Genomic DNA, 26,595 nt, shown 5'->3' on the forward strand with positions numbered 1-26,595 from the left:
GACAAAACAGCAGACACGTGATGACTATGTACAACTTTATTTATAGTCACAAATGATGATATTGTGACACTCTATGCCCTATGTACAGTTTACACACATATTCAGATAAATTTATACATATCAGGGTATTCATTAACATAACAGAATTCAAAAGAGGTTTTTCACCAAATATAATATTGGTACAGACCTGTAAGGAAAAAACATCACTAATTTTCACATATAATGTGACCTTAAGAAAATATTAGAGCTGTCAATTTGCTGACAAAGAAAGTAATAAAGAGAACCTATAGAAAACAAAGTATTATGACTAACAGGAACACGTTTATCAAAATAGACAAGAAAACGTTTGCCATGATAAATGATAAAATGGACCTGTCAAGATTGATCGGAAAATGGATTTATCAAAATGAAGAGGAGGAAAAAGGCTTATCAATGCAAATGAGAACACAGGCGTACCATGATAAAAGAGAAAAAATAAAATGAGTGAAAACAATTTCCAATTTTCCCATGATACCACGCTATCCCACAGTAACAGATATCAACAAATGACTCCATATCACCATACATATTGTCTTGGACAACATGAGATGCACCTGTTAACTGTATTGCCGAAATGGGAAACACAAACCAATGGAAGCATTTTAGGTCTATCATAGAAGATGAAGTCCCCATTTTACAAAGCTATCATAGTGCTACTACTGTCTTAAGTCTATGTTAAAGTATAGGAGGTACGACAGTCATAGCTCTATGATAGCTTCATGAAACAGTATCCTGCTGATGAAATGATGTATATTGGTACTTCTAATAACAGTTATATCATCACCTTGACTATGAGATATAAGAATAATAGCAACATTACACTTAACCTCTTTGAGAGGCATTAAAAGAAGTTGTAAAGATAGAGGAACTTGGTGAGTTACCAAAATACAGATTAATGTTTTCTCAACACATCTCTTGATAGAGGTAATGGTTACATGTTTCTTCAGCCTCTGTATTTGTCATTCATACCCTCATCCTCACACACATCCCCCCAGGAAACAAACAAATGGATACATCTCACACATCAAGTCCTTCTCCCAAAGCAGGATATCAAGATGGTAGGATAATAATGTAAGCTAAACATGAGGAACAGATATTTTGTTTGTATCTAATTTATGTAACTGAGTAAACACAACTGTAGTTCAGTCTTGAATGTCATTAGCAACATTAATATGATAAAATACTTTAGTAACATTTGCTGTTAGTATCGGAGAGCTGTTTGTTACATCAGAACAACTGTACTAGCAAGCAAGAAGTTATTGCCCCGTACCAGTTATCACAACACCTGGCTGTAGCACCAGTAAAGACAGTTTGATTTAAACTCATGAGGCCTATCACTTTAATGATGTGTTAATGTGTGAAATACTATGAAATTACAAATCAAACCGTCTTCACAAGCACAACGAATACTGGTCGCTAGCCAGTAGCTTTGACCTGGATGTTAGCTAAGTTAGGAATACCAGCGGCTAAGATCTGAATCACTTTAGGTACCGCAGGGCAACTTGAGCTATTATATGAATGATGATAGCTTTTCAGGAAACATAGCCATTATCTAAATGTTGGCTACACTTGTAGTCAACTTATGTTAGCTTGTTGTACTTTGTTGAAGCTCTCAGTTGATGTTAATCACCTTCTTACACTCAATACTACCCACTGAGTTAGAAACAACCGAGCATACAAAGAAACAATATGTTTACTGGTGGAAATAAAACTTAACACATTCTATTGTATTGTTTATACTCATTGGAAGTGATTATTGACGTCTTTTGAATAGAAACACCCCAGAAAGGGATTCGAATCTTCTGCCAGTAAGAATGTACCCTTTAACACCATTTACCAGTGGCATAAAACATCTTCTGACATATTCTCCTGCTTTAAATCTGGGAGTGTATTTGCAGCTCCTTTTGGAAAAATTGCAACTGAAATTGATTTAAACACTCACAATATCAAACAACAGTTACTCACTGAATACTGTGATTAAAACCTCCGGTGTTACAGAATTACACCAAGGTTTATACAACAGTCTTGGAGAAAAGTAAAATCTCATTCCAGTGGGAAAATAATGATATTAGCATCCACCTGAACTGATAATCTGAGTTACATTTGGGACAGTAGACACACAAGATTTTGGCACAGTATGGTTTGTGATTTTGTTTGGCTCGGCCTTCTGATGAATGATGGCACAACTGTCTAAAGTCATGTGTGGCTAACAGATCCATGCTCTCTGGCAACCATATATTGGCATCACTACTTCTCATTTTTAACAGACCACTTTGTCGACAGGGATTCAACAAAAATTACAAACAAAGAGCACAGTTCAAGGAAAAGGAAAATTATTAAGTGTCATTTCCCTTAATTCATAGGTTTTGTAAAGTTACATTCAATGATGTAAAACTATGCATTAAAGGCTCTTTATTGTCCATCATTTATCAGTGATGTACTAACCATACCATCATGCTACATGTTATCAAGATTTGGGAACATTTTAATCCCAATAAGGGAATATTTTTTACCATGTTATATTGTTTGATTCAAGGAATCGGGGTTTGCCTTCTTAGTATTACGGATATGAAAGGCTGTTCATTAACCCACAACAAGGCCACAATGATCTACAATCTGCATCCAATGGTATCCATTCCACTTCCCAGCAGTACTGTTTGACCTTGACCTTCAAGACAAGGGTTTCACAAGAATATATACTAACTTAAGTGTCCTCACTGTATGATGGTCCTGATGACTAAGGAAATGGGGTACAGCACATAACTGTAAGACCTAATAATTTAATTACAGATATTACACATTTGTTAAGAATTCAGTACAGTGACTATTATATTATTGTGCATACTTGGCACATATTATTTTCTTCTATGTCCATTCCATGCCTTTGTGCGTACTGGACACCCACTTCTGTGTGGAGCAAACGCTGCAGCCTCCTTTCACAAAGCACTAAGGTGATCGTAAGTCAATAAGGTAACCTTATTGCAAAGTTAAATACACTAAGGTGATCGTAAGTCACAAAGGTAACCTCAGTGCAATGTTAAAGAATAGGAGTTAGGTTAACCTTGGTAAAAGTTGATGTGAAAGGAGCACCTAGTATCTAACCAAGACCAATCTGTACATCAACATGGTCCTTCATCACCATCAACAGGGGAATCAGCAGAGGATGTAGGCAAGGACACCCAGTGTCCATTATGAGCACCATGAGAGAGTGAGGTGTAGGGGAGAGGGGGATCAGGCTGGGTAGGAGGTGGCAGCAAAACGATGCAGGTTGCCCATCTGTGACAGCCCGCTCTGAATGTGATTGATGTGGATCTCCACGTTGTTCTGGAAAGAGCTGCAACAATAAAGACACTGAATGAAGAAATGTCTTTAACCATTTCTGCCAACGTGGATAAAGAATCTGATATTTCACATTATTGACTCAGTCTTACTTGGGCTGCTAGGCTGAAACAGATGTCCAATAAAAACTTGTTCAGACTGGAACAATTCCGACAAAATTATCACTGGGCATCATAAGAATGACTGAAGTGCAATGTCAAATCAAGGTTAATATTTAATATCTGAGCACAATGTTTAGCCCTTCATGCGCCATATTTCCGCACATTTTCAACACAAGCAGCCAAGTAATGTCCATAAATACTGTTCAAAAAGAATGCCATGACGGAAATAGCATGTGATGCTTCGCTGAAACTGCCTTATTAATTTCTGAGACAAAAATGGACGTCCCACAAGCATGACATAAGCTCAAATGACTTATATTAAGTGGAGTAAAAATTTGATGAGGTTATTCAAACAAACAAATCCAGGAAATCTTGGAGAAAACAATCATTACTGCAAGGTTCAAAGCTAGGAATGGATACACTGAACTTAACAGCTATTGCTTCAATCTGAATGGCTAGTTCAAATCATCTGCTGCACTGTTATCAATGTTAGTAGTGCATGTTTGTAGCAGTGTGACATCATGTCAACATATAGCTGTAAATACGATGATCAATTTTTCAAGCTGTCAGAGTCATATGAAACATAGAGCCAACATAAAGCTGAGCAGACTTGTAAAAGTAAGATAATGAAATACAAATTGGAATAACAGCTAATATCAACCATATAAATTATGTACCTGCCTCCCACTTGTGGGACTAAGAAATCCTTCATGGTCAAGGGAATATAACATAGTTACTGGTGTCCAAGGTAATTTTTTCCATGCATCCACACATCTGTCCACTAGATTTGGAGATAATCACTGATCTTCAAATGGACTGACACTCATGATCACTCATTCTAAACTTGATGAATGATGAAAGATAATCATGAAATTTTATACAAATTTTATACAAATACAATTAACTACAGGACATAGCATCCTATCACTCACAGGTTATTCTCTAAATGTTCACAATAGTACTGATACTTACTTTATGTTATTTCCGTCCAGTGTAACCTTGATATCTTGTAAACTGTCTTGTAGAGATTTGAACTCAAATGAGTTGAAATCATTCTCAGAGAATGTCTGCAAGGAATGAATGAGGATATATAATTACCAGATTACCATTTCTAAAACATTGGTTGGGAAGCTTCATAGTTTTTATATCTTGTTCAAGAAACAGACAGTTCAATGCATCTGTGTACAGTAAAACCCTGCTTATCTGGTGTAATTCAAACAAATTTCTTGATATGAGAACTACATAGCAAATCTTATTATCTCCCTATTCTCCCATAATTTGTATATAATCTGACACAAACAGATATGTTAATCATCATGCTAAGATGCTTTGGTGAAAGATCAAAGGCGATGACAATACCTCATCAGACAATAATGTGCACTTTTTGCATTACGACACAATGTGTTGACGTCACTACGCCATTCCAGCCTGCCTCCTCGTAATCGAACTTTTTTGCATTACATCACAATGTAACCGACGTCATGATGGATGTCAGTTGCCATCACCTCGTACAGCCTCCCACAGTAAACTGCTTTTACACAGACATGGTAATGTTTGCAATGTTTACATTCCCACAATGCAATCGTGGAATGTTGCATGACTAGTCAGCTTCAGCTGAATGTACTGATCTAAACATCCGTTGATAGTAGAAATGAGACGGTCATAGTGCCTTGTATAGTATAAGAGAATCACAGATGTAATTAAATTGATCTAGAGAAGATATTTAACCCGAACATAAACCGTCACCAAACTGTTCATCATTTGTTTTTCTAGTAACTTTTGTCTTAACGTAGGGGGCTGACACGTCAAAAGAGCAGCCTGTCAGTTAGCCCTGTGTGAGGATTCTTAATTTAGGTCACAGACACCGTCATTTGTTTTCTGCAATAGATTAATTGAAATTAGGTTCAATTCTCCATGTGGTTACAATGTGCAGAACTAATATCAGGTGTCCCCTGCCATGATATTGCTGGAATACTGCTAAAAGTGGAGTGAAACTATACTCCCTATCTCACTCCTCGACTCTATAGCTAGTGACTCCAGCAGTGATGAGATTGTTAGTCTCCATACTCACCCTGACTTGTAACATGAGGGCTGTCAGGTTGGCGTATAACTATACTCACTCTCTCACTCCTCGACTCTATAGCTAGTGACTCCAGCAGTGATGAGATTGTTAGTCTAGATACTCACCCTGACTTGTAACATGAGGGCTGTCAGGTTGGCGTATAACTATACTCACTCTCTCTCTCCTCGATTCTATAGCTTGTGACTCCAGCAGTGATGAGATTGTTAGTCTCCATACTCACCCTGACTTTTAACATGAGGGCTGTCAGGTTGGCGTATAACTATACTCACTCTCTCACTCCTCGATTCTATAGCTAGTGACTCCAGCAGTGATGAGATTGTTAGTCTAGATACTCACCCTGACTTGTAACATGAGGGCTGTCAGGTTGGCGTATAACTATACTCACTCTCTCACTCCTCGATTCTATAGCTAGTGACTCCAGCAGTGATGAGATTGTTAGTCTAGATACTCACCCTGACTTTTAACATGAGGGCTGTCAGGTTGGCGTATAACTATACTCACTCTCTCACTCCTCGATTCTATAGCTAGTGACTCCAGCAGTGATGAGATTGTTAGTCTAGATACTCACCCTGACTTTTAACATGAGGGCTGTCAGGTTGGCGTATAACTATACTCACTCTCTCACTCCTCGATTCTATAGCTAGTGACTCCAGCAGTGATGAGATTGTTAGTCTAGATACTCACCCTGACTTTTAACATGAGGGCTGTCAGGTTGGCGTATAACTATACTCACTCTCTCACTCCTCGATTCTATAGCTAGTGACTCCAGCAGTGATGAGATTGTTAGTCTCCATACTCACCCTGACTTGTAACATGAGGGCTGTCAGGTTGGCCACTAAACTCAGTATCCTCTCATTCTTGGCCGTCTTTTTATTGTGGAACATACTCTGAAAACATAATGTTTTGTTGTCTAAGAGTTGCTTTTCTTATCTTCAGGAGATCAAACATGATCAATGGCATGTCTAGAATGGATCATATGTTACCTCAGTGAGTGATTTTAAACACAGATTTCTGACATGTTTTCCTTGGTAAGCTCAAATGTCAGTTACTTCACTATCATTATAATAGCCAATCTTGGAACAGTAAATAACGGTAACAAGGAATTATGAAATGGTTAAAACAACCTTGCAGAAAAAATAGAAGATCAACAAAATACGACAAATATAATTAAAAAACTGACATGAAAAACCTTTTAAGCAGGTCAAACTATAAGAGCAATCTCAAACACAAGTTTTTTTTTACCACACGATGTATTAAGACATTGATTCATGATTCCCTCAAGAGTTGGGAAGAAATATCTTCATGCAAGCCACCTGGTCTGGATCATTTAATCATTGTTTGGCACAGTCAGAAATACATAAATGTTAAATGGGCAGTAATGTGTCTCTGTCAAATTGATGGACTTCTTAAATAATAAGAAACCCTGTGACTTCACAGAACAGGTTTTCCAGAGCCTGATGACACCAGTATATGTTTATAGTAGTTGATGGTGTTAACAGCATAGCTTCCAAACATGGTTATAGTAGCACAATATTCCCCTCACATACACACAACTGTGAAGATCTGGGTTAGAATTAGTCTCCAACAACCTGTGCTTGTCATAAGAGGTGACTAACAGGGTCAGGGCGCCAGACTTATTGACTTAGTAGACATATGTCATCGTATCTCAATTGCATAGATCGATGCTCCTGCTGTTGATCAAATCCAGACAGACACCAACAGGTGCTGGACAGTTTCTGCTTGACTTTCACATGCAGCATGTTTAGTTCAGTCAGACTTTAGGTCATTTGACCTAGTCTCTTAAATTCATTTCCTAATCCTAGACATTTGAAGGACAATCATAACCAACAATTTGACTACTGATAACCGGATTGACTTGATTATATACAGACTTGCCATATAATATTGCTGGGCATTAATTAGAAAGAAGCAATCACTCACACACAACTGTCAAAGGCAGTCATACAATAAATAAGTTCCATACAATAAATATTCCAAGGCTTTTTGTCAAGGGATTTAAATGTCAGCGATGTTCTAACAAACTGTGTCTTCAAAACACTGCTGATTGATGCCACATATATTTGCATTGAGATTGCTCTTATGACAATGAGCCAGGGGAACATGAAATAACACTTCACTAGTGAGAAACATACCACAGATGTGTGATTACCGCCCTGGAAATACATCAGCTCTCATCATGCAAGACAGGACAATAGTATTAATAGACCACGGATGGCAACAGGAAATATATTAGTAGCGGCAATCTTATTATTGTCATAGAAAGAGGGGCTCGGGGGAGAATCTGATATAAAATCAACAGAAATCCACCAATAGGGGGAAAATTGCCATCCCCGATAGACAATACAATGGTGCTCAACATCCATGGCAACAATTAAGCCTTCACATCCACAATGGTAGGTATTTCATCAGTATTCAGTGTCTGAATCTGTATGGTGTATAATCCATTCCAAAACAGACCTGTGAAGATATGGGTTAGAACTGGTGCTCAGTAATACCTTTGTTATGAAGGCAACTAAAGTGATCCGATGGTCAGGTTCAGACTTGGCTGACACCTGTCACTGTATCCCATCAGTCCAGATTTGATTTTTTTACAGAGAGCCACCATATAGCTGGAATATTGCTGAGGTTTGCGTTTAACAAGAAACCAACAAATCACCCATTCCAAAACATGTTGAAAGAATGCAGTTGACATTGTACCCCTTAGTACACCTGTCAGACTGCACCTCAAATACCCACTTTTTGAACTGGGTGCTGGGTAAACTTGCAAGCAGTCACATGCTTCAGTGGACAGCAGGCCTGAAAGCCTATCTATGCTTGCTTATGGTGAGGTGCAAGTGTGAGATGGCATGGCACCTGCACTACATGTGTCTGGCTACAGACAACGATACACCGGTAGAGGCTGGCTAGCCTCTCCACTGACCTGACAAATCCTGCTGACCATGGCTTGTGCTTCCTCTTCACTCTTCTTTCGTATCTCAGATGGTTGGTCAATGGGCATCATCCCAGATCCAGGGGCAAGCTGAAGCAGATGCAGAAAATGTTTGCTGTAAATTTCTCTAAACAACATATTCAAGAACATTTTGCCAAAATTATTTGAAGAAAACTAACACTGTGAGTAACAATTCAGCCACATGTAACTGCATCAATTTTGTCCTATTTCAAGTAATGACTTAAATGTTTATTCCCATCATCGAATACGTGTCTTGACAAACTGCCACAACCTTCTGCAGCCCCTCCAGGTACAAACCTCTTGACAGAACTGTTGCACCCCCAAAGTACATACCTCTTGACAAAACTACCACACCCTACCAGTTACATACCTCCTGACAGAACTGCCACACCCTACCAGCTACATACCTCCTGACGGAACTGCCACACCCCACCAGGTACATACCTCCTGAAAGAACTGCCACACCCTACCAGCTACATACCTCCTGACAGAACTGCCACACCCCCTCCAGATACGTACCTCCTGACAGAACTGCTGCACCCCTACCAGATACTCCGTCAAGTCTTTGTTGAGTTTCTCCAGCTCCAACACAATGTTAGCATACTTCCTCTGAAACTCCACTGTGATTGGCTGCTGATATGACTTCTGAAACACACAGCAAACATGGGTCTGGGAGTCTCTACATAGCCTGGTCTGGGACAGTGGTGTAATCCTTGGCAATGATGAATGTGAATATTGGAACAAACATAAAAATAGTTTTCATACAACAAAGAAATTAGTTAGACGTCATTCAGAGACACTTCCATGAAATTCAACTTGAAAAAAAAATAAGAAAATAAATCAAATGGCCAAATATCTTTTAATCAACTTCACCTGTCAGGATCTAAGGCATAACTGTCAACTGATGAGCCACTTTTAACTCTGAAGCTATACCACACTCAGGTGACCGTCCTTTGATTCTTTGGTTCTCAACATATTTTCTCAAAGTGTAAAATGTTAAAGAGATGCAGGTATGCATCAGCTTAAATGTTCTGCTTCTCAGTATGAAACAAGCTCATTCTAAAAAGACTTACCAGTTTTTCCGCTTGCGTGTTCATATCCTGCAACTGTCTAATCCAGTCTTTTTTAATCATAAGAATTTTTGACAGCCGTGTCTGGAACACAACACATGGAGAATCTGATCAGATAAAGCAGACACTGAAACAACCTTCATCTGACAATGTTAACCATCACATTTTACATGAAACTTCTATAAATCCCTCAACTTTTTAGTCAAATGAGAGCTATGCAGTGAGGATTGATATTTCACAAAAGTAAAAATATGTTTACTTACCACTAAAACTAAAAACTTGATAGGAAATCCGCCGTATGTTCCTCCATCCAAACTCATCAACCGCCCCTTGAACGGTGAGCCACTCAGCAAAGGATCATCATTCTGTAACATGAAAAATGTACAGACCAATGAAGGAGTAGTATAGGTAATGGGGGTTCTGGACCACTTTCAAGAAATGTCTCTACAAAGCCTTATTTAGTAAATAAGGCTTTGGTTGGGCCCTTAGCTCTTGCTACTATTACCCCTACTACAAAAAAGTTGGCGGTAATTACTGTGCCTTGGTAGGAGGTAACACTGTGCCGTACGGTACGATCAATAATTCTTCTCTTACAAATCTCCTACCCGGCCCATCCCTCAAGTAGTACAAGTTAGGTTCGTCGGCTTTCATATCCACTTTATCTATGTTGTAAGTTTTGACTGACCATATAGGATCGGTGGCTCGCTTACGGCTATCGCCCTCGTGTTCCCCTATGTTATGTTTATATCGATGAAACAGTTTAACGTGAACCGCCTACGATCTCTTTGGTGTTCATAATAAAGGCTTGCTGGGCTTTTTGTATCCCCTGTTCTATGTACTTTTTTTTCTCGTCCTCGCTGATAGCAGACTTACGAGACTTGGACCGAATATCTTGTTTCATTCCGTTATATTTTTTGAGTTCAGAGAGGATTGAACGAAACTCCTCTTCTGAGATCTTACTGTCAGAGAGTGCCGTGGAAATTCGCTCACTCACTGTGTTCAGCTTTGCTTCGGCCAGAACCCTGATCTCGTCGTGTTTCAATGCCTTACGATTAAGTCTGCGTGATACTAACTTAAGCGCCAACCCTACCAACCCTGTCACCCCAGCCGTTATTTCAATACCTAGCACTATAGGTGCAGCCACGATGGTAGCTAACAACCCAACGCCTGCCGCCCCTAGTCCCATGCTGGTTGCCATAAGGGTAGTGTCAGCCCCGTCCACGATATTGAAAGCTCTATTGTACTTTTTACATAGTGCTTTCCGAGTGTCACGGTCTTGTTCTAGTTGGCGTTTCACATCACATAACTGCCTCAAGCGGAACCCATCTACGGTTTCCAGCGTCTTCGCTACTTCCTCTACGACTGGGTACAGACCCATCCTATAATATATATTTTGAAAGATATTTTAATTGGGTTTCAGTTAATAGTCCTTCAATGTATTTGAAGTCTACAAGGGTTAGATTATTACCAATGATAATAGGTGAGAGGTTAATAGACTCTCCTGTTGTAATAAAAACCCCACTGAGGTTTATTAAGCGGTTTATAGAACCCCAGGTGGTCTCCTGTTGTATAATAATACGACAATATTGGTGTATGTGTTCTTTAGACCAGTGTATTGACACCCCGGGTAAAATTTGGTGTACTCTTGAGGTGTTTTCATTGTCTAACTCAAAGAAGACTTCTATGATGAGTGTGAAAGGGATTAATATTCTTTCATTTGGATTACTAAATGTTAATTTATTGTTTGACCTAGTATTTAACCCATTTTTTTTCCTGTCCCAAATAGTTATCATGCGTAATCCCCTCTCCGGAATGAAATCCCCGGGCCAGATACCGTTGTTCCTAATCTTAGTGGTATACCCCGTATCTGCGTCTAATGTGATATAAGGTGAGGCGAGTGTTAAGTTGATCAGCCATTTGGGCTCTTTTAAATCTGGTAACGGCACCCGTCTGTACACGTTGTCTTTGAAGTGCAGGATGTATAATTCATCTTCCTCACCAGGCTGATCGAATCCCTCTGTATCTCCCAGGTCGTTAAGCGTAGTGTTGGGATGATGACTGGTCATTATTATACTATTACGATATAATTTCCAACTGGTTTTCTGATAATAATTCAGGGGTTAACTTCATACCCATGAAGTGTATGTTGTCAGGCAGGAAGATATTGATTAGTGATATCTTGTTTTCCACGATCACGTTGACCCCCTGCAGACTGGTCTTGGAGTCGACACCCACCCGCACGTAAACGTTGCAAACTTGATACTGGTGTCGTTTCACCCACCCGAGTTTGATCCCCTTCACGATCTCGACCTCATTCACCGATGGTTCCCCTAGGTAGACTTTGATGATCAGTGTTGAGTTTGCCGGTAGACTCTCTAGTATCTTGACCACGCCTTCGAATTCAGACACCAACTGCAATTTCACGTTTTGTATGGCTGGTTTACTCGATAGCATGTGGGCTGCTATAGTGTTGACTGGGCTGACGACTACGCTACGTCTCTGAGTTGGGACATAAGCCACGAGCAGGGTTCCATTGTTCACGACTTTGTTTAGGTGGTTGTCTTTGTTATCAGTAAACACGTAGGGAGAGACGAGTCTAATATTGAGAAACCAGTTGTTATCGGGTAACAACACCCACTTGTCATCTTCGGTGAAGACGAGCATATATGGCTTGTTTCGGGCGACGGTAGTGCTCTCAACATCGTCTAAGTCGAACAGTTTACCTCCGAACGATGGGTATATTACCCAATTATTATCACCGGTGTTGACAAGGGTGTACTTAGTGTTGACTGTTGCTCTTGTGGTATCTACTATATCACTTAGGGTTCCACCGGAGGGGATTTCAACGCGTTTGTAAATGTTGTTTTTCAGTTGCAAGGCGTACGATTTACCATCTACTCCGGGAGCGTCGAAACCGCGCGTGTCTCCAAGGTCGGAGATCCCGATATTGACGCATTTTTTCACTCCGGGCCCTTGTGCGCTGGTCATGTTACATGAAGCGTTAAGCTGAGGTATCCTATATTTACAGGATTATGATTTATATCTAACACCGATATTGTCAGCTCAGGTATGTTGCCCTGGGTTAATCTCTTATACTGCCGTGGTGAAAACGACTCGGTTCTACCGTCGTTGAATTTCTCAGTTTTCACCGGCACTGCTCTCAGTATAGTGGAAGGGTGACCTCCTTGAATGTTGTACGTTGTGCTCACCTGACCGAGATGAATGTACAGCTCTCGGTACGGTACTAGATCGGGTACCTTCGTGCCTGTGACGGTTGTTGTAGGTTTTATCTCGTCAGGAGACATACCGAGTATCCTAGCTAATGGTCGGCCGAGCCTCAAGGAGGTTCTTCCGTTGTTGATTAACACCACTGTACTGTTTGAGTCGTTCATCTTGAGTTCGGCTCCCAGGGGTTTGAAGACCTCGTCGTTTAGAGAGCACACGCTGTAGTAGCCGTCAGTTATCTGGCTGCGAGCCCCACTGACGAACAGCTTATTGTTGCTGATGTTGATGTTAGTCCATTGCGGTAGGTAGGTGATATCGCAGAGTGCGACTTCGAGTTGACCTGACGTGTTATCGATCGCGTGCGTCAGCTGAACGGCCTCACCGCTCGTTATTCCTGGAAGTGTTATGTACATATTACATATATATTTATTATATAATAGTTTTAAAATGTATTCCCCTGGTGTGTTTTACCCTAAACTGGATGTAGATTTCTCCCCCATGAAGATCGTGGTTGCTCCTGAGTTGTATTTCAATGCCCAGCTTTTAGATGTGTTCGATAAGTATAAGCTTTCGGTGACTAACATTGAGGCAGTCCACGCGTGGTTCAACAACCCTATGCAGTTCTGGCAGAATCAATTAAACTTTGCTGTGTGGTGCGCTACAACGGGGTGTGGTGTGACATTGACCGACACTCGGCGTGGACCGCTGAGTCAGTCTGTGTTCAAGTTCCACGTGTACTACCAGGTCAGACGTATCCTTAAAGAGATCAGCGCCCCCCTCCCACAGGACAAAGCGTGGGACGCAACAAACAACCCGTACGATAGACGGGTCTACGAACGTATTTGCAATGAATTCGAAATAAATCCGAAGACGGATTGGCGTTTGCCGGGGCCGAACCACGGGTTGGGTATTCCTTACAGCGATGGGCTCTCAGTAAAAGCATTTAAGAAAGATTTACTAACAAACTTTATGAAACGAAAAATGTTTAGTCCTGAGAATTTTTTCCGTGAATTAGATGAAATTGTTCCTAAACCTACCAAATATGGGCCAAAACCAGTGAAAGATGCAAGTGATGATTTACTGAAACGAGGTATACTTAGGCAGGACTTTGCTTTGTCGAGTAATGAATGGAGGGATGATCGTATGGACTTTAAAGGTGGTGTTGCTTTCACAATCCAGAAAGTGGAGCAGTCAACCGCAGACGGGTGGAAAATGTTCATGCTGGACACGTCGAAAGGATTCACTCGTGCCGGGATAGTCAGGTTGAACGACTCGATTCGAACGTACGTGTGGGCGCTGTTGGGTGCTCAGTCGATGACGCGTTCCAACATCATCGGTAAGGGAACTGCTTTCGACGCTCAGAAACAGTTCGTTGCCAACGTTGAGGATGCTATCAATTCTCCAGTTGATCTCCCGCGGGCCATCAACCGTTACCAAAACGTGTTAGAATACGCCAGATCGAAAGTCAACTACGTGTTCGGCGTGGGGTTGTACATGGCTCCGAGTGATATGCAACTGAGAGTAAAAAAAGTGGTGGGTTATAACAACAAAATAGTCATAGCCACGAAGGATCAAAAATTGGGTATCAACCCCGATATTAACACCACCTATATCCCACACATCCCACCACGTGAAAAGGGTATAGTGGCGCCACCCCCGGAGCCTAAAGTTCATGTGTCCCCCACACACCCTCATGTGCATGTGGGGGTACCCCCCTATCAGCAGCATATTGATAATAAAACAGCCCTAGTGGTTGGTGGGGTAACTTTGGGACTTATTTGGTTAAAGATTTCTTAGCCGCTACGTACACCAGACCCGCCACGGCGACGATGGCTGCCCACAGGTTTTGACTGAGCCACATGGCAGTTTTAGACAGAGCGCTCAACAACCACGAGACGATGCTACCCAGGATGCCGGGAAGGGCTTCGGCGGCTTTACCAGCCAGTTTAGCTAGGCCTTCCCCGAGTTTTTTATCCAGTCTTTAACACCACCACCTGTGGGAGTTCCCCCGCCGCCGGCAGGCCCCACAGGGGTTCCCCCTGTCAGTGACACCACCAGGGTTGATATGATGAAACCCAATGCAGTTAGAATGCTGGCGATGGTGATCCCTTGCTCCCGGAACAATATCCGAATCCTGTTGGCTAAAGTTGTATCCTCATTCAGTATTCTATCGATTGTTTCCCGAATACGACTGATCTGGGATCGAAGCTGTTCACGATTTGAGGAAGCGGATTCCAATCGTGTACGTCTCTCGTCTTCTAAATCGCGTAGTCGTTCATTGATACGACGCTTCATATCATCGTTTTCAGTTTCGTTGAGTTTGGTTTTTTCCCTAGCGATGTGCTCGTCGATTTCGTTCAGTTTCCCCATGTTGTTCACGAGTTCTCCACGCACGCGTTTCACGGCTTCGTCTAAGCCGCGCAGTTCCCTTACCGGAAAGTCAAACCCCGGTAACGGTTTGTCCCAGTAGGTGCTCAACAGTTTTTCTATGCTGTCTGAGGCTTCTGTAGCACGCTGTGGTGTCATTTCATCTCTAGTGGTGAGGTGGGATCTGGTAGCTTGCAGATCTTCTTTAACGGCCTTAGGTATTGCACCACCGTAATCATTCATGTTTAGATTTTTACGAATAAATTCGACACCATGGCGGCTGGCTAGAGTTGACAAGGCCAGTGGTTTTTTATTGCTCTTGTTAAAGAGGTCAACCCCTGGGTCAGACTTAAGGCGTAGAACACCCTTTGTATCAATAAAAAAATTCTTATGGTATCGACCCTGTGGTTCAACGTAGTTTTTATCTCTTCTTAAACTTTCGTAATAATCATTTACCGTTGTTTCCCAGAGTTCTTGGTTCAATGGTGAACTAGTAAATGAGGTCTCCTGCTCATCATCGAATGCCTGGGCACTAGCGCCCGGCATCTCATCCATAGGTATGTCTTCATCCATTAGTATTAAAAATATATTTCTTTTATATAACAATGTACGGCAGAAAATTAGATCCTTTCAGAAAATTGAGAGAGCCATTAGGAGCCAGAGCCGTGCGCCAGTCGGTGACTATCACCAACAATCCCAGCAAGATAGACCAGAATCAAACTCTGCTGGTTAGATTTCCAAACCTTGGTGAGAATGACCTCATTGTACCAGGCACTGTTCGACTGGCGTTCAATATCACGTTGACCTCCGACAACGACAAACGCGAGCTAGTGCGGAACGTGGGTCGAGCTATCATCAAGAAAACGACCGTCAAGATCAGCGGTAACGAGGTGCTGAGCATCGACGACAGCGACGTGTTTCACTGCTACAAGGATCTCTGGAAAAGCGAGAGAGAACGAGTCAATGATGTGTACCAGGGCATCAGCAAATCAACCCGGGCGCGCATAGGGTATGTCTTCACGACAGACCAGCAAGACAAGCTATCGGACGGTGAAAAGGCCATCGCTCTAGCATACGGGAATCGATTCTGCGTGCCGCTCGACTTCGAGTTGCTCACGGGACACGCGCCGTTTTACCAGGCCGCGCTGGGTGATAGGCTCGAATACGAGCTCACGTTTAACGACTATAGCAAAGTAGTGCGTACGCCGAACGGTGATGAGGCCAGTTATACCATAGACAACATCTCTCTGGAGTTCGACATGGTCACTAGCCCTGAGCTGGCCAGGCAGGTTCGAAGCCAGTACTCTGGGAAGATGGCTATCCTGTACGATCGCGTACTGAGGCATAGATCAGTCGTGCGAGATAAGAGCGACACTGTGTGGAATATCAACCTGAACGTGCCGGCGCGATCGATGAAAGGTATCCTGGTCGTCCCCGTGGAGGATTACGATCCATTCCGGAGGGACAGCGAGAAGTTTTTCAACCCCGAGATTGAAAAGGTGGAAGTGACCATCGAGGGCGTGCCCAACCAGCTGTTCAGTCATGGCATGAGACCACACCAGCAGTGGGATGAGATAAAAAAGCTACCAGTGGGGGACTACATAACAAAGGACCTGGACCTAGGCTCCGTGCAGATCGGTGAATACCTGACCACCAAGTACGCCCTATGGTTGGACATGCGATCCACGGATGATGATAAACTGCACGGTAGCGGGCGCCGTATAGATAACGGCAGCGAAGGGATAACCATCCAGATTACTAAGAAGGCTCAAACCGCTGGTAAGTTGAAATTATATCTGTACGTTATTATGGACGCGCAACTTAATATAGATAATGGGAGATTTGTGCAAGCCATCTACTAGTGGGGGGTACCCACAACTACCCACTGACCCACACTGCGCTATCATATGCGGGCAGACTGGCTGTGGGAAGACCGTTTTCGTGTTGGATATGTTGGAGGGTTACTACAAGGATGTGTTCGATAACATCGTTATCATGTGCCCTACTCTGAGCATGAATAAAACGTACGCGCGACCTTGGGTGATGACGGACCCGGACGTACACAAAATCGACCCTGGAACACGCCTGCAGGACTGGTTGAAAGCTCTTCACGAGAAATTTAAAGGGGAACCGACGCTGTTTATACTGGACGACTGCAGCGCTAATCGCGAGATAACAAAAAAGAGAGACATGCTATCGTACCTGGCCTTCTCCGGCCGGCATGCAAATCACAGCGTCTGGGTGCTAACGCAGAAGTTCAACTCGGTGTTGAAAGACCTCAGGGAGCAGACGCGAGGAAGAGTGTTTGAGAGAGAACGATGTGATGAGTAAATTAGAACGGGAACGGGTGAAGAAACAGCTCGCTGAAACTAAACACGCTAAGCTCGTGCTAAAGACCGACCAACCAGTAGCATATATAGTATGCTAAAGCTAAGCAAAGCTAAGCAAAGCTAAGCAAAGCTAAGCAAAGCTATGATATTTGAAGTGTTTGTCGTGTGCAACTTAACCTTCATTTCTCTGTGTTTTGTCTGCATCGGGTATTATATAGTTAAAACTAAATCTTACTTGCTATATTATAAGATGGAGTGTGAGGAATTGCTCGAACAATTGTCGTTGGAGGGTTCCCCCACGCCGCCCGCAGGCCCCACTGATGACAAGCGAGAGAAACTGGTGGCGTTGGCTGTTGGCGGCAAAGCCAAACATTACTTTGGAGACTACACTCCGGATAAAATTAACAAAATGCCAGCCGAAGAAATCGACAGCAGAAATGACAAAGACAATAGGATCGGCTATGACCCAGATATACACCGGTATTGTATCATACTTCTTTCCCATTCCACCAGAGCGCCGACTTTACCTGTGGGAAGACCTCGAGAAAGACCCTTTTATCGAACACGCCGTGAGCTCTATCAGCTGCGGGCTGTACCACAAATATGGTATGTTGTTGGCTCCAGTGACGGCGGCGATTATCACGGCAAAACATTGTCAATTTGAGAGAAAGAATAATAATAATAGTATAGATGGATACTGCACAGGAAACCCCAGTGGAGGTACCCCCAACAGTGATGGAGGAGACCCCACCCCCAACAGTGAGTCCCGAGGTGACGGTGGAGACCCCTTCACAGGAACCAGTGACCCCAGTGAGGGAAGTGACCCCCACAGTAACCAGGCAGAAGAATCCTAAGAGAGTAGCTGCCGGTAAAAAACGGTGGTGTAACCAACATAAAGTGACCAACCCAACCCGACTGTTGTTGGCTGTAGGCGTAACTGCTGCCGTGGTTATAACATGGTTATACGTGGGGGTACCCTCCCACAGTGAGCCACCACCCAACAGTGAGCCCCCCACGCCGCCGGCAGGCCCCACTATTGACCCGCATATCATGTTATAATTTTAATATTTTATATCATATACATAATGTCTGAGGGGAAAACGTTCGTCAACGACGCATACCACGCCACAGTGGTAGCCAGTCTAGCTGTAGGGTACGCTCGGTTGACTAAAATGGTGCTTAAACAACCAACTATCAAGCTAGATTTCAACCTGCAGGATATGGGTATGCTCATAATGAACCTTGGTATGGCGATGGCCACAAAAGACATCCTAGTAAAACAAGGGATCATACCTGATAATATAATGAAATAAATATAGGGATGGCCACGATAGCTATGATGGTCGGTGGGGCGTTAGTGAATGCCCTGGCATTTTCCGGGAGTAATTTCCTCTTCTCGAAACTACGAGATGGGGCTGAAATACAGGAAGAAAGGAAGCGGCACGATCTCGCTGCTGAGAACTTACAAAAGGCACAGGCCGAGTACGCTAAAAAACGCCTCCAGAGGATCGATTTTATTAACGAACAACTCCAGCGTGAAAACCATGCCGTTCAAACATTCAACGATGTTGATGAAGCAATGAAAGAATATTATCTACTAACTGGTAAACAATTGGAACCGCTCAATAAACCCACACTCGCTCAGTACTACACACCATCCAAGGGACAAATGAATCGTGAACTGGGCTTCATAGTGTTGGGTATAGCAGCTACTGCGTTGGTTGCTAAGCAATTAAACTAAAATACCTATATAAGTAAACATGAGACCCGCTCCATACCGATGCGAATACATACTTATGGGGAAGACTGAGGCCTGTGGTAGGAAATGCAGGAATCAGGGGTTCTGTTGTTTCCATATGGGAAGTCCTAACTACACGTGTTCTGTGTGTGGTATCGGGGTTAAAGGACACTACTGTCTATGTAAAGCTCACGGAGCGAACGTAGTCAGACATCAACTCATCTACGAGAATAAAAAAGGCTACATAAAAGAACGTAGGCGACTGCTCAAGATAGACTCCAGTGCGTGAAAGGGTTACCTCCCCTTACTGTGAACCAATTAGACATTAGTTCTCTTAGGTGTAAACACTATGTATACTGTGCGCGAGCTAAAGCGGGTCGCAAAACAGAGAGGTGTGATCGGGTATTCTCGAATGCGGAAGTCAGCATTGTTGAGATTACTAGGTTTAGAAGCCCCTCCTACAGTAAAACAATTAAAAGCTCAAGCAAAACAGCTTGGACACACGGGTTATTCAAACCTGGGGAGAGCCGGGTTAACCGCATTGTTATCACATGCCCCCGTAGCACGTCCAACTGTAAAACAACTGAAAGCCGAGGCACACGATTTGGGTTTAGGCGGGTATTCCCGTATGAGAAAACCACAGCTTTTAGAATTATTACGACAGAATAGAGCTATTGACCTACAGTTCGTGAGCACTGAGCGCGCTGTAGGCAATTATTTGAGTGGTTGGCTAATGCGCGTTGATAGAAACATAGACATTACAGATATCAAGCCTCTGATAGCTGATAAGGTCAACCAGGAACTAAATAACCTAGGAAGTATCAAGTTTCAGATCACAGTGAAAATGTCGCTCGATAAGGAGGTTGGGGGCCCCACAGGGGCCACTGAGTATGTTCAGCCTTACTTCCGAGGTCAACAAGAGGTCGCCACACATACAGAGACCATTGACGCATCAATCGATACAAGTTTTCAGCAGATACGAGAATACCTAGAACGCTACACACACCTGGGGTCCGGGTGGGTTGTAGATAAAATCGATAATGTCTATCTAGACATAGCTAAATACGTGCCGTTCAGAGGCGGGTCATACCTAGCCTTGCCTCCCTACTATAGAAACAAACATGCCATAGTAAACGTTAAGAATAGAGGAAACGATTGCCTGAGGTTAGCTATCAGGTCAGCCTTATTTCCAGCTGGCACTCATTCAGATAGGCTTTCTAGCTATCCCCAAGACGATGGGCTCAACTGGGATGGTATAGATGAACCCACCCCAATATCCCAGATCACTAAAGTAGAAAAACAGAATAATCTGGCTATAAATGTCTTTGGGCACGAAGGTAACACAACAATAGTACACAGGGTCAGCCCGGTGAAGGATCGCCAAGTTATCAATATATTCATGATCCAGCGAGGTGACAAGTATCACTACACATGGATAAAACACTTTAGCAGGCTGTTGTATGACCAATTGGCACACAGAGAAAAGACCCACTTTTGTGTACGATGCCTACACGGTTTCAGTCGAGCTGATTTATTAGAATCCCACCGGGATGATTGTCAAGGTGTGGGGCAGACGACCATACGAGTCGACATGCCTAAGGAAGGTGACAATATCCTAAAATTCAGTAACCACAAGAACCAAATGTCTGTACCTTATATCATTTACGCCGACTTCGAAGCCTTAGTTGTGGGGGAATACCCCACACCCCCTAGTGGTGGTAGCTTCACCCACAAGACACAAGAGCATAAAGCCTGTTCGTTTGGATACATTGTCGTCCGTTGTGACGGGGAAACGAAAGCTCCGGTAGTGTATAGGGGCCCTGACGCGGCTGAAAGGTTTCTAAAGTGTTTGCAGGAGGAAGAAAAAATTATTAGGAATGCATTGTATAGAATCGCTCCCATGCGTATGACCCTAGCCGACAGGCTAGCTCACGCTAGTAGCACTAACTGTCACGTGTGTGAATCACCACTTAACGGTGATTCGGTGAGAGATCACTGTCACATAACTGGTAAGTATAGAGGCGCCGCTCACAACGCGTGCAACCTCAAGCTTAAAATCAACCCTAAGACAATAAACATCCCCGTTGTCTTTCACAACTTGAGAGGGTACGACTCACACTTGATCATGCAGGCCATCGCGAAAATCGATGGTAATATAACGTGCATCCCCAACAACATGGAGAGATACATCTCCTTCAGCTTAAACGGACTTAGGTTCATTGACTCGTTTCAGTTCCTCCTGTCGTCACTCGACAGTCTGGTCAAGGCCAACAATACCTTCCCTATCACCGATCGATACACAGACGCCGAGACTAGACCCCTGCTTATGAGGAAGGGTGTGTACCCCTATGAGTACATGGATAGTTGGGCCAAGTTCACCGAGACCAGACTACCCCCTATTGACTGCTTTTATAGCAAGCTGAATGAGGCGTCCGTCTCACGAGATGATTACTCGCACGCGACTAACGTATGGAATAAACTGGGTTGTAAGAACCTGGGTGATTATCACGACCTGTACTTGAGGACAGATGTACTGCTGTTAGCCGACGTGTTTGAAACGTTTCGGCAGACATGTTTAAAGCAGTATAAACTCGACCCCGCATGGTATTACACCAGCCCAGGTCTGTCGTGGGACGCCTTGCTTAAAAAGACCGGAGTTAATTTGGAATTGCTAACAGATTACGACATGCACCTATTCATTGAGAAAGGCTTGCGAGGTGGGATTTCCATGGCATCCAAACGATACGCGAAAGCAAATAATCAATACGTGAAAGGTTACGATCCTAACAAACCAACCAATCACATTCTCTACCTCGACGCAAACAACCTGTACGGCTGGGCCATGAGTCAGTATCTACCTACAGGGGGATTCGAATGGGTACCCCACGTTGATGTTATAGAGGTTGCACCAGATTCGAACAAAGGGTATATCCTCGAGGTTGACTTAGAGTATCCCAAGGAATTACACACATCGCACAACAGCTACCCCCTAGCCCCCGAACGTATGAGGGTTAACCCAGACTGGATGTCTGAGTACCAACATAACTTGTCAGGTGGTCGTGTGACAGACGTTGAAAAACTCGTGCCTAACTTAATGAATAAGACCAAGTACATCGTTCACTATCGCAACCTACAGCTGTATCGTTGGGTATGAGGCTGACCAAAATACACAGGGTGCTCATGTTCGACCAGAGCCCATGGATGGAGCCCTACATCAGAATGAACACAGACCTACGAAAAAAAGCCACCAGTGATTTTGAGAAAAATCTCTACAAGCTCATGAATAACTCGGTGTTTGGTAAGACTATGGAAAACCTGAGGAAACGCGTGACCGTGAAGCTGGTTAGATCTAGTGAGGAAGACAAGCTCAGGAAATTGATAGCCAGTCCGGCATTCAACCGTAATAAAATATTTACAGACAACCTGGTTGCCATACACATGAAGAAAAGCCACATAAAATTCAACCGGCCTGTTTACGTGGGGATGAGCATCCTCGATTTATCCAAACACCTGATGTACGACTTTTACTACAACGAGCTCAAGAAACAGTACGGTGACAGGTGTGAAGTGCTGTACACTGACACGGATTCCCTGCTGATGGAGATTCGAACCGAGGACGTGTACGAGGACATGAAAAAACACCTCGATTTATACGACACCAGCGACTACCCTAAGACCCATGCTATACACAGTACGGTAAATAAAAAGGTCCTAGGTAAGATGAAGGACGAGTGTGCTGGCACGCCCATAGCCGAGTACATAGGTTTGAGACCTAAGATGTACTCCATACTGAAAGCCGACAACAGTGAGATCCGGAAGGCTAAGGGGGTTAAGAAGTATGTGGTGAAACAACACATCAAACACGCCAGATTCAAGGAAGCCCTATTCAAGACCCGTACCTTTAGGCATAAAATGAACACACTTAGAAGTGATGGACATAAGATATACGGACTGACTATAAACAAGACGTCCCTGTCGCCTATGGACACTAAACGTTGGATAGCTATTGATGGGATAAACACATACGCGTATGGACATGAAAAAATTTGAGGCTATTTACTACAGCCCGCGTGGGTACTGGAAAGGAGCTAGCGCAGTAGATAAGCTAGCTAAAATAGCACGAGTACCCCAGGAGGAAGCCAAAGCGTGGCTTGAAAAACAAGCCCTGTGGCAGATCTATTTACCGGCACCACGCTACGTGCCTAGGAGGAGGTTCGGTATTAACATACCTAATAGCATTCACCAGGCAGACCTACTGCTCCTACCCCACGATAAGAGGTACAAGTATGCCTTAACCGTAGTGGACGTAGCCAGTCGTTACAAGGAAGCCGAACCCTTGACCACGAAAGATTCGGCCCAGGTAGCCAGAGGATTCGAACGCATATACAAACGCAGCCCGCTGACGTGGCCAACAGAGCTGCAAGTTGACCCCGGACGGGAGTTCATGGGTGCCGTGTCACAACTGCTAGCCAAACACGATACAAAGGTCAGGCGTGGCACGGCCGGAGCCCATCGCAGCCAAGCCATAGTTGAGAGATTTAATAGGACTTTGGCTGAGCGCTTGTTCGGCTATCAGTATGCTAGGGAGATGGCCACCCCTGGAAAACGATCGACTGAATGGGTCACGAGGTTACCCAAGGTGGTGTCGGCAATCAACCATGAAGTCACCCGTCTCACCGGTAAGAAACCGGCAGACGCTATCAAACTAAAATCAATAGTTGCAGAGTCGGCCGCTCCATTGCGTGGGAAGGAGAAACAGATACCAGATAGGGCCCTAGTGAGGTATCTATACCAGCCGGGGGAACACGAGGGCGATAGCCGTAAGCGAGCCACCGATCCTATATGGTCAGTCAAAACTTACAACATAGATAAAGTGGATATGAAAGCCGACGAACCTAACTTATACTACTTGAGGGATGGGCCGGGTAGGGGTTTTGTAAGAGAAGAATTATTGATCGTACCGTACGGCACAGTGTTACCTCCTACCAAGGCACAGTAATTACCGCCAACTTTTTTGTAGTAGGGGTAATAGTAGCAAGAGCTAATGGCCCAACCAAAGCCTTATTTAGTAAATAAGGCTTTGTAGAGACATTTCTTGAAAGTGGTCCAGAACCCCCATTACCTATACTACTGAAGGTCCCAGGTAGAATGTATCTTCAGTAACCCATGCTTGTTGTAAGAAGCAAGTAATGCAATTGGGTGGTCAGGCTCCTTGACTTGGTTGACACATCATTGTTTCCCGGTTGCGCAGATCGACGCTCATGAAGTTGATTACTGGATTGTCTGGTTCTATTATTTACAGACCACTGCCATATAGCTGGAGTATTGCTGAATGCGGTGTAAAACTAAACTCACTCACTCTTAAGTATACTAAACAAACTTTGACCTCAGTTTCTAAGGCTCCATCAATATAATGGTGGTAGAAATGGAGGTACATGTTTGTGTCATCAGCAAATGATTGAACTACTTGAAAAATGCAGTAAGCGCAGTTGTGGCTGGACTTGAAACGGCAATCACGAGCAGCAGTAAGTGGAGCTTTTCTGAATGGCTTTCTACTAGAACTAGAGTTAGCCACCCTTGGTCTACACAGGAACATGGCAGGTTTAATCATTCTTGCAGTGAGTGAGTGAGGTTGGTTTTACGCTGCTTCTAGCAATACTACAGCAACATCATGGCGAGGGACGCCAGAAAGGGGCTTCACACATTGTGCCCAAGTACGGAATTGAACCCAGGTGTTCGGTGTGACTAGGCTACCCTACTATCCCCTTTCTAGCAATGAATGCACTAAAAACAAACTGACATAAGTAACAAACTACTGATGAAACAAACTTAAATTAGTGGTCATTACTGTTGGACTCCTAATTCAAGCCACTATTTCAATAATTATTTGCAGAGCTTTCAAACAAAGATACAAAAGGTGGAGTAATGTTGTTGTCAGTTACCAAGAACTCACCAGCTGCTGCCCTGGGGAGCCAAGTCCTGGGACGAACCTTGGCGGAGAAAATATCCCATGTCGGGGTCGATGTTTTTGGTGAAACGCTGTGATGGGTATTGTTTCAGCTTCTTCATTACTCTGGAAGATCATTCCATAAACTGTCATTACTTCACCTGTGGCAATAGAACTAATGGAGGCTGTTTCCCAATTCCCTAAATATAACATATCAGACATTCAAACATTATAACACAGAAAATCTTGATTTCCTAGGAGCAGTTTTATGTGATTCAAATGTACCATCCCCCTTAATCTTAAACTGTTGCAAGGACATTTTAATGTTTTGCAACAAAAACTCCAGTGCATGACTCTACTATCACATAACCATCTGCAGTCAAATGCACAATAACATGATCAACAGGTATCATTCAAAAACATGTATGTAAACTACCAGGTCAAAAGGTCAGCAACTTACTAAGACTTCAAAGTCTGGTATTGACTGTGTCTCGAGACCTGGTCGATCAAATGTGATTCTATATGTGCTGTCCACAGTGTCCAAAGCCTCCACTGTCCCCGTGAACAGACCATCCTGGGGTTTCCGGAGTCGAGCTGGACATACAATCAAACATCTCCGTCAATACTCTGTCTACATACTTTCCTCTAATCCAAACAGCTTCAACCATCCCCTCATAGAGACTGAGAACCATTACTTGAATTTCGTTCATCAATAAACACTGGAGAAGCAGCTTCAGCAAGAGTGAGTTGGGTTTTAGGTCTCTTTTAGCAATATGCCAGCAATATCATGGTGGGGTACACCAGAAATTCAATGGACTTCACACACTGTACCCACGTGGGGAATCAAACTCAGGCTTTTGGGGTGACAACCTCTGGCAAGAATGTGAAAACAAAATAAAAATATAATCAAGATGGGTATTTGTTCAGATACTGTTGACACAATTTTCACATCTATAATCCGTCATAATTCTTCTCATTGACTTTTTCTGATTATTCATGGGACCCATTATATATCAATAATCTGTTTAAACCCAGTTAACAACATTCCACATCTATTATAGTAGAGTATGAACATGGTTTGGAAGAAGAGTAATTGATGCAAGTTTCCTCAAATTGAACAATATAACCTTATATTGGTGACAATAATGAACAGCAAGTTACAGTTAAAAAGCTGCTGTTGGTCCTTTTAATCCAGCATAGATACAGCAAGACATAAATTTTCACTTTTCATCATCAATACATTTTGCTTGTTTGTTTATATATTAGCCTGTTTTCCACTTACTCATACCAGCTCAACAACGATACAAGAATCTGTATCGAAACATCGCATCATCTGAATAAAAAATTAATACATAAAGCCTGTCCTTATAATACCTCGTGAACCA

General features: G+C 43.1%; 2 protein-coding genes across 2 annotated transcripts in view; both read right to left on the bottom strand.

Annotated features, from left to right (window-relative positions):
* Positions 1 to 26,595, bottom strand: part of LOC137261098 (mediator of RNA polymerase II transcription subunit 18-like) — a 189,801-nt gene that overhangs the window by 53,521 nt on the left and 109,685 nt on the right. The window lies entirely within an intron of this gene.
* Positions 19 to 26,595, bottom strand: part of LOC137261797 (protein lin-9 homolog) — a 39,215-nt gene continuing 12,638 nt past the window's right edge. Inside the window, exons 7-15 of the mRNA XM_067799581.1 lie at positions 25,671 to 25,804; positions 25,217 to 25,336; positions 9,867 to 9,968; positions 9,607 to 9,687; positions 9,053 to 9,178; positions 8,504 to 8,602; positions 6,363 to 6,449; positions 4,452 to 4,546; positions 19 to 3,373 (exon numbers count right to left, since the gene is read on the bottom strand). Coding sequence (XP_067655682.1) covers positions 3,271 to 3,373; positions 4,452 to 4,546; positions 6,363 to 6,449; positions 8,504 to 8,602; positions 9,053 to 9,178; positions 9,607 to 9,687; positions 9,867 to 9,968; positions 25,217 to 25,336; positions 25,671 to 25,804 — 947 coding nt within the window. The 3' untranslated portion in view covers positions 19 to 3,270. The remainder of the gene's footprint in view (positions 3,374 to 4,451; positions 4,547 to 6,362; positions 6,450 to 8,503; positions 8,603 to 9,052; positions 9,179 to 9,606; positions 9,688 to 9,866; positions 9,969 to 25,216; positions 25,337 to 25,670; positions 25,805 to 26,595) is intronic.

Source organism: Haliotis asinina, chromosome 14, assembly GCF_037392515.1.
Source record: "Haliotis asinina isolate JCU_RB_2024 chromosome 14, JCU_Hal_asi_v2, whole genome shotgun sequence".
NCBI classification, from domain to species: Eukaryota; Metazoa; Mollusca; class Gastropoda; order Lepetellida; family Haliotidae; genus Haliotis; species Haliotis asinina.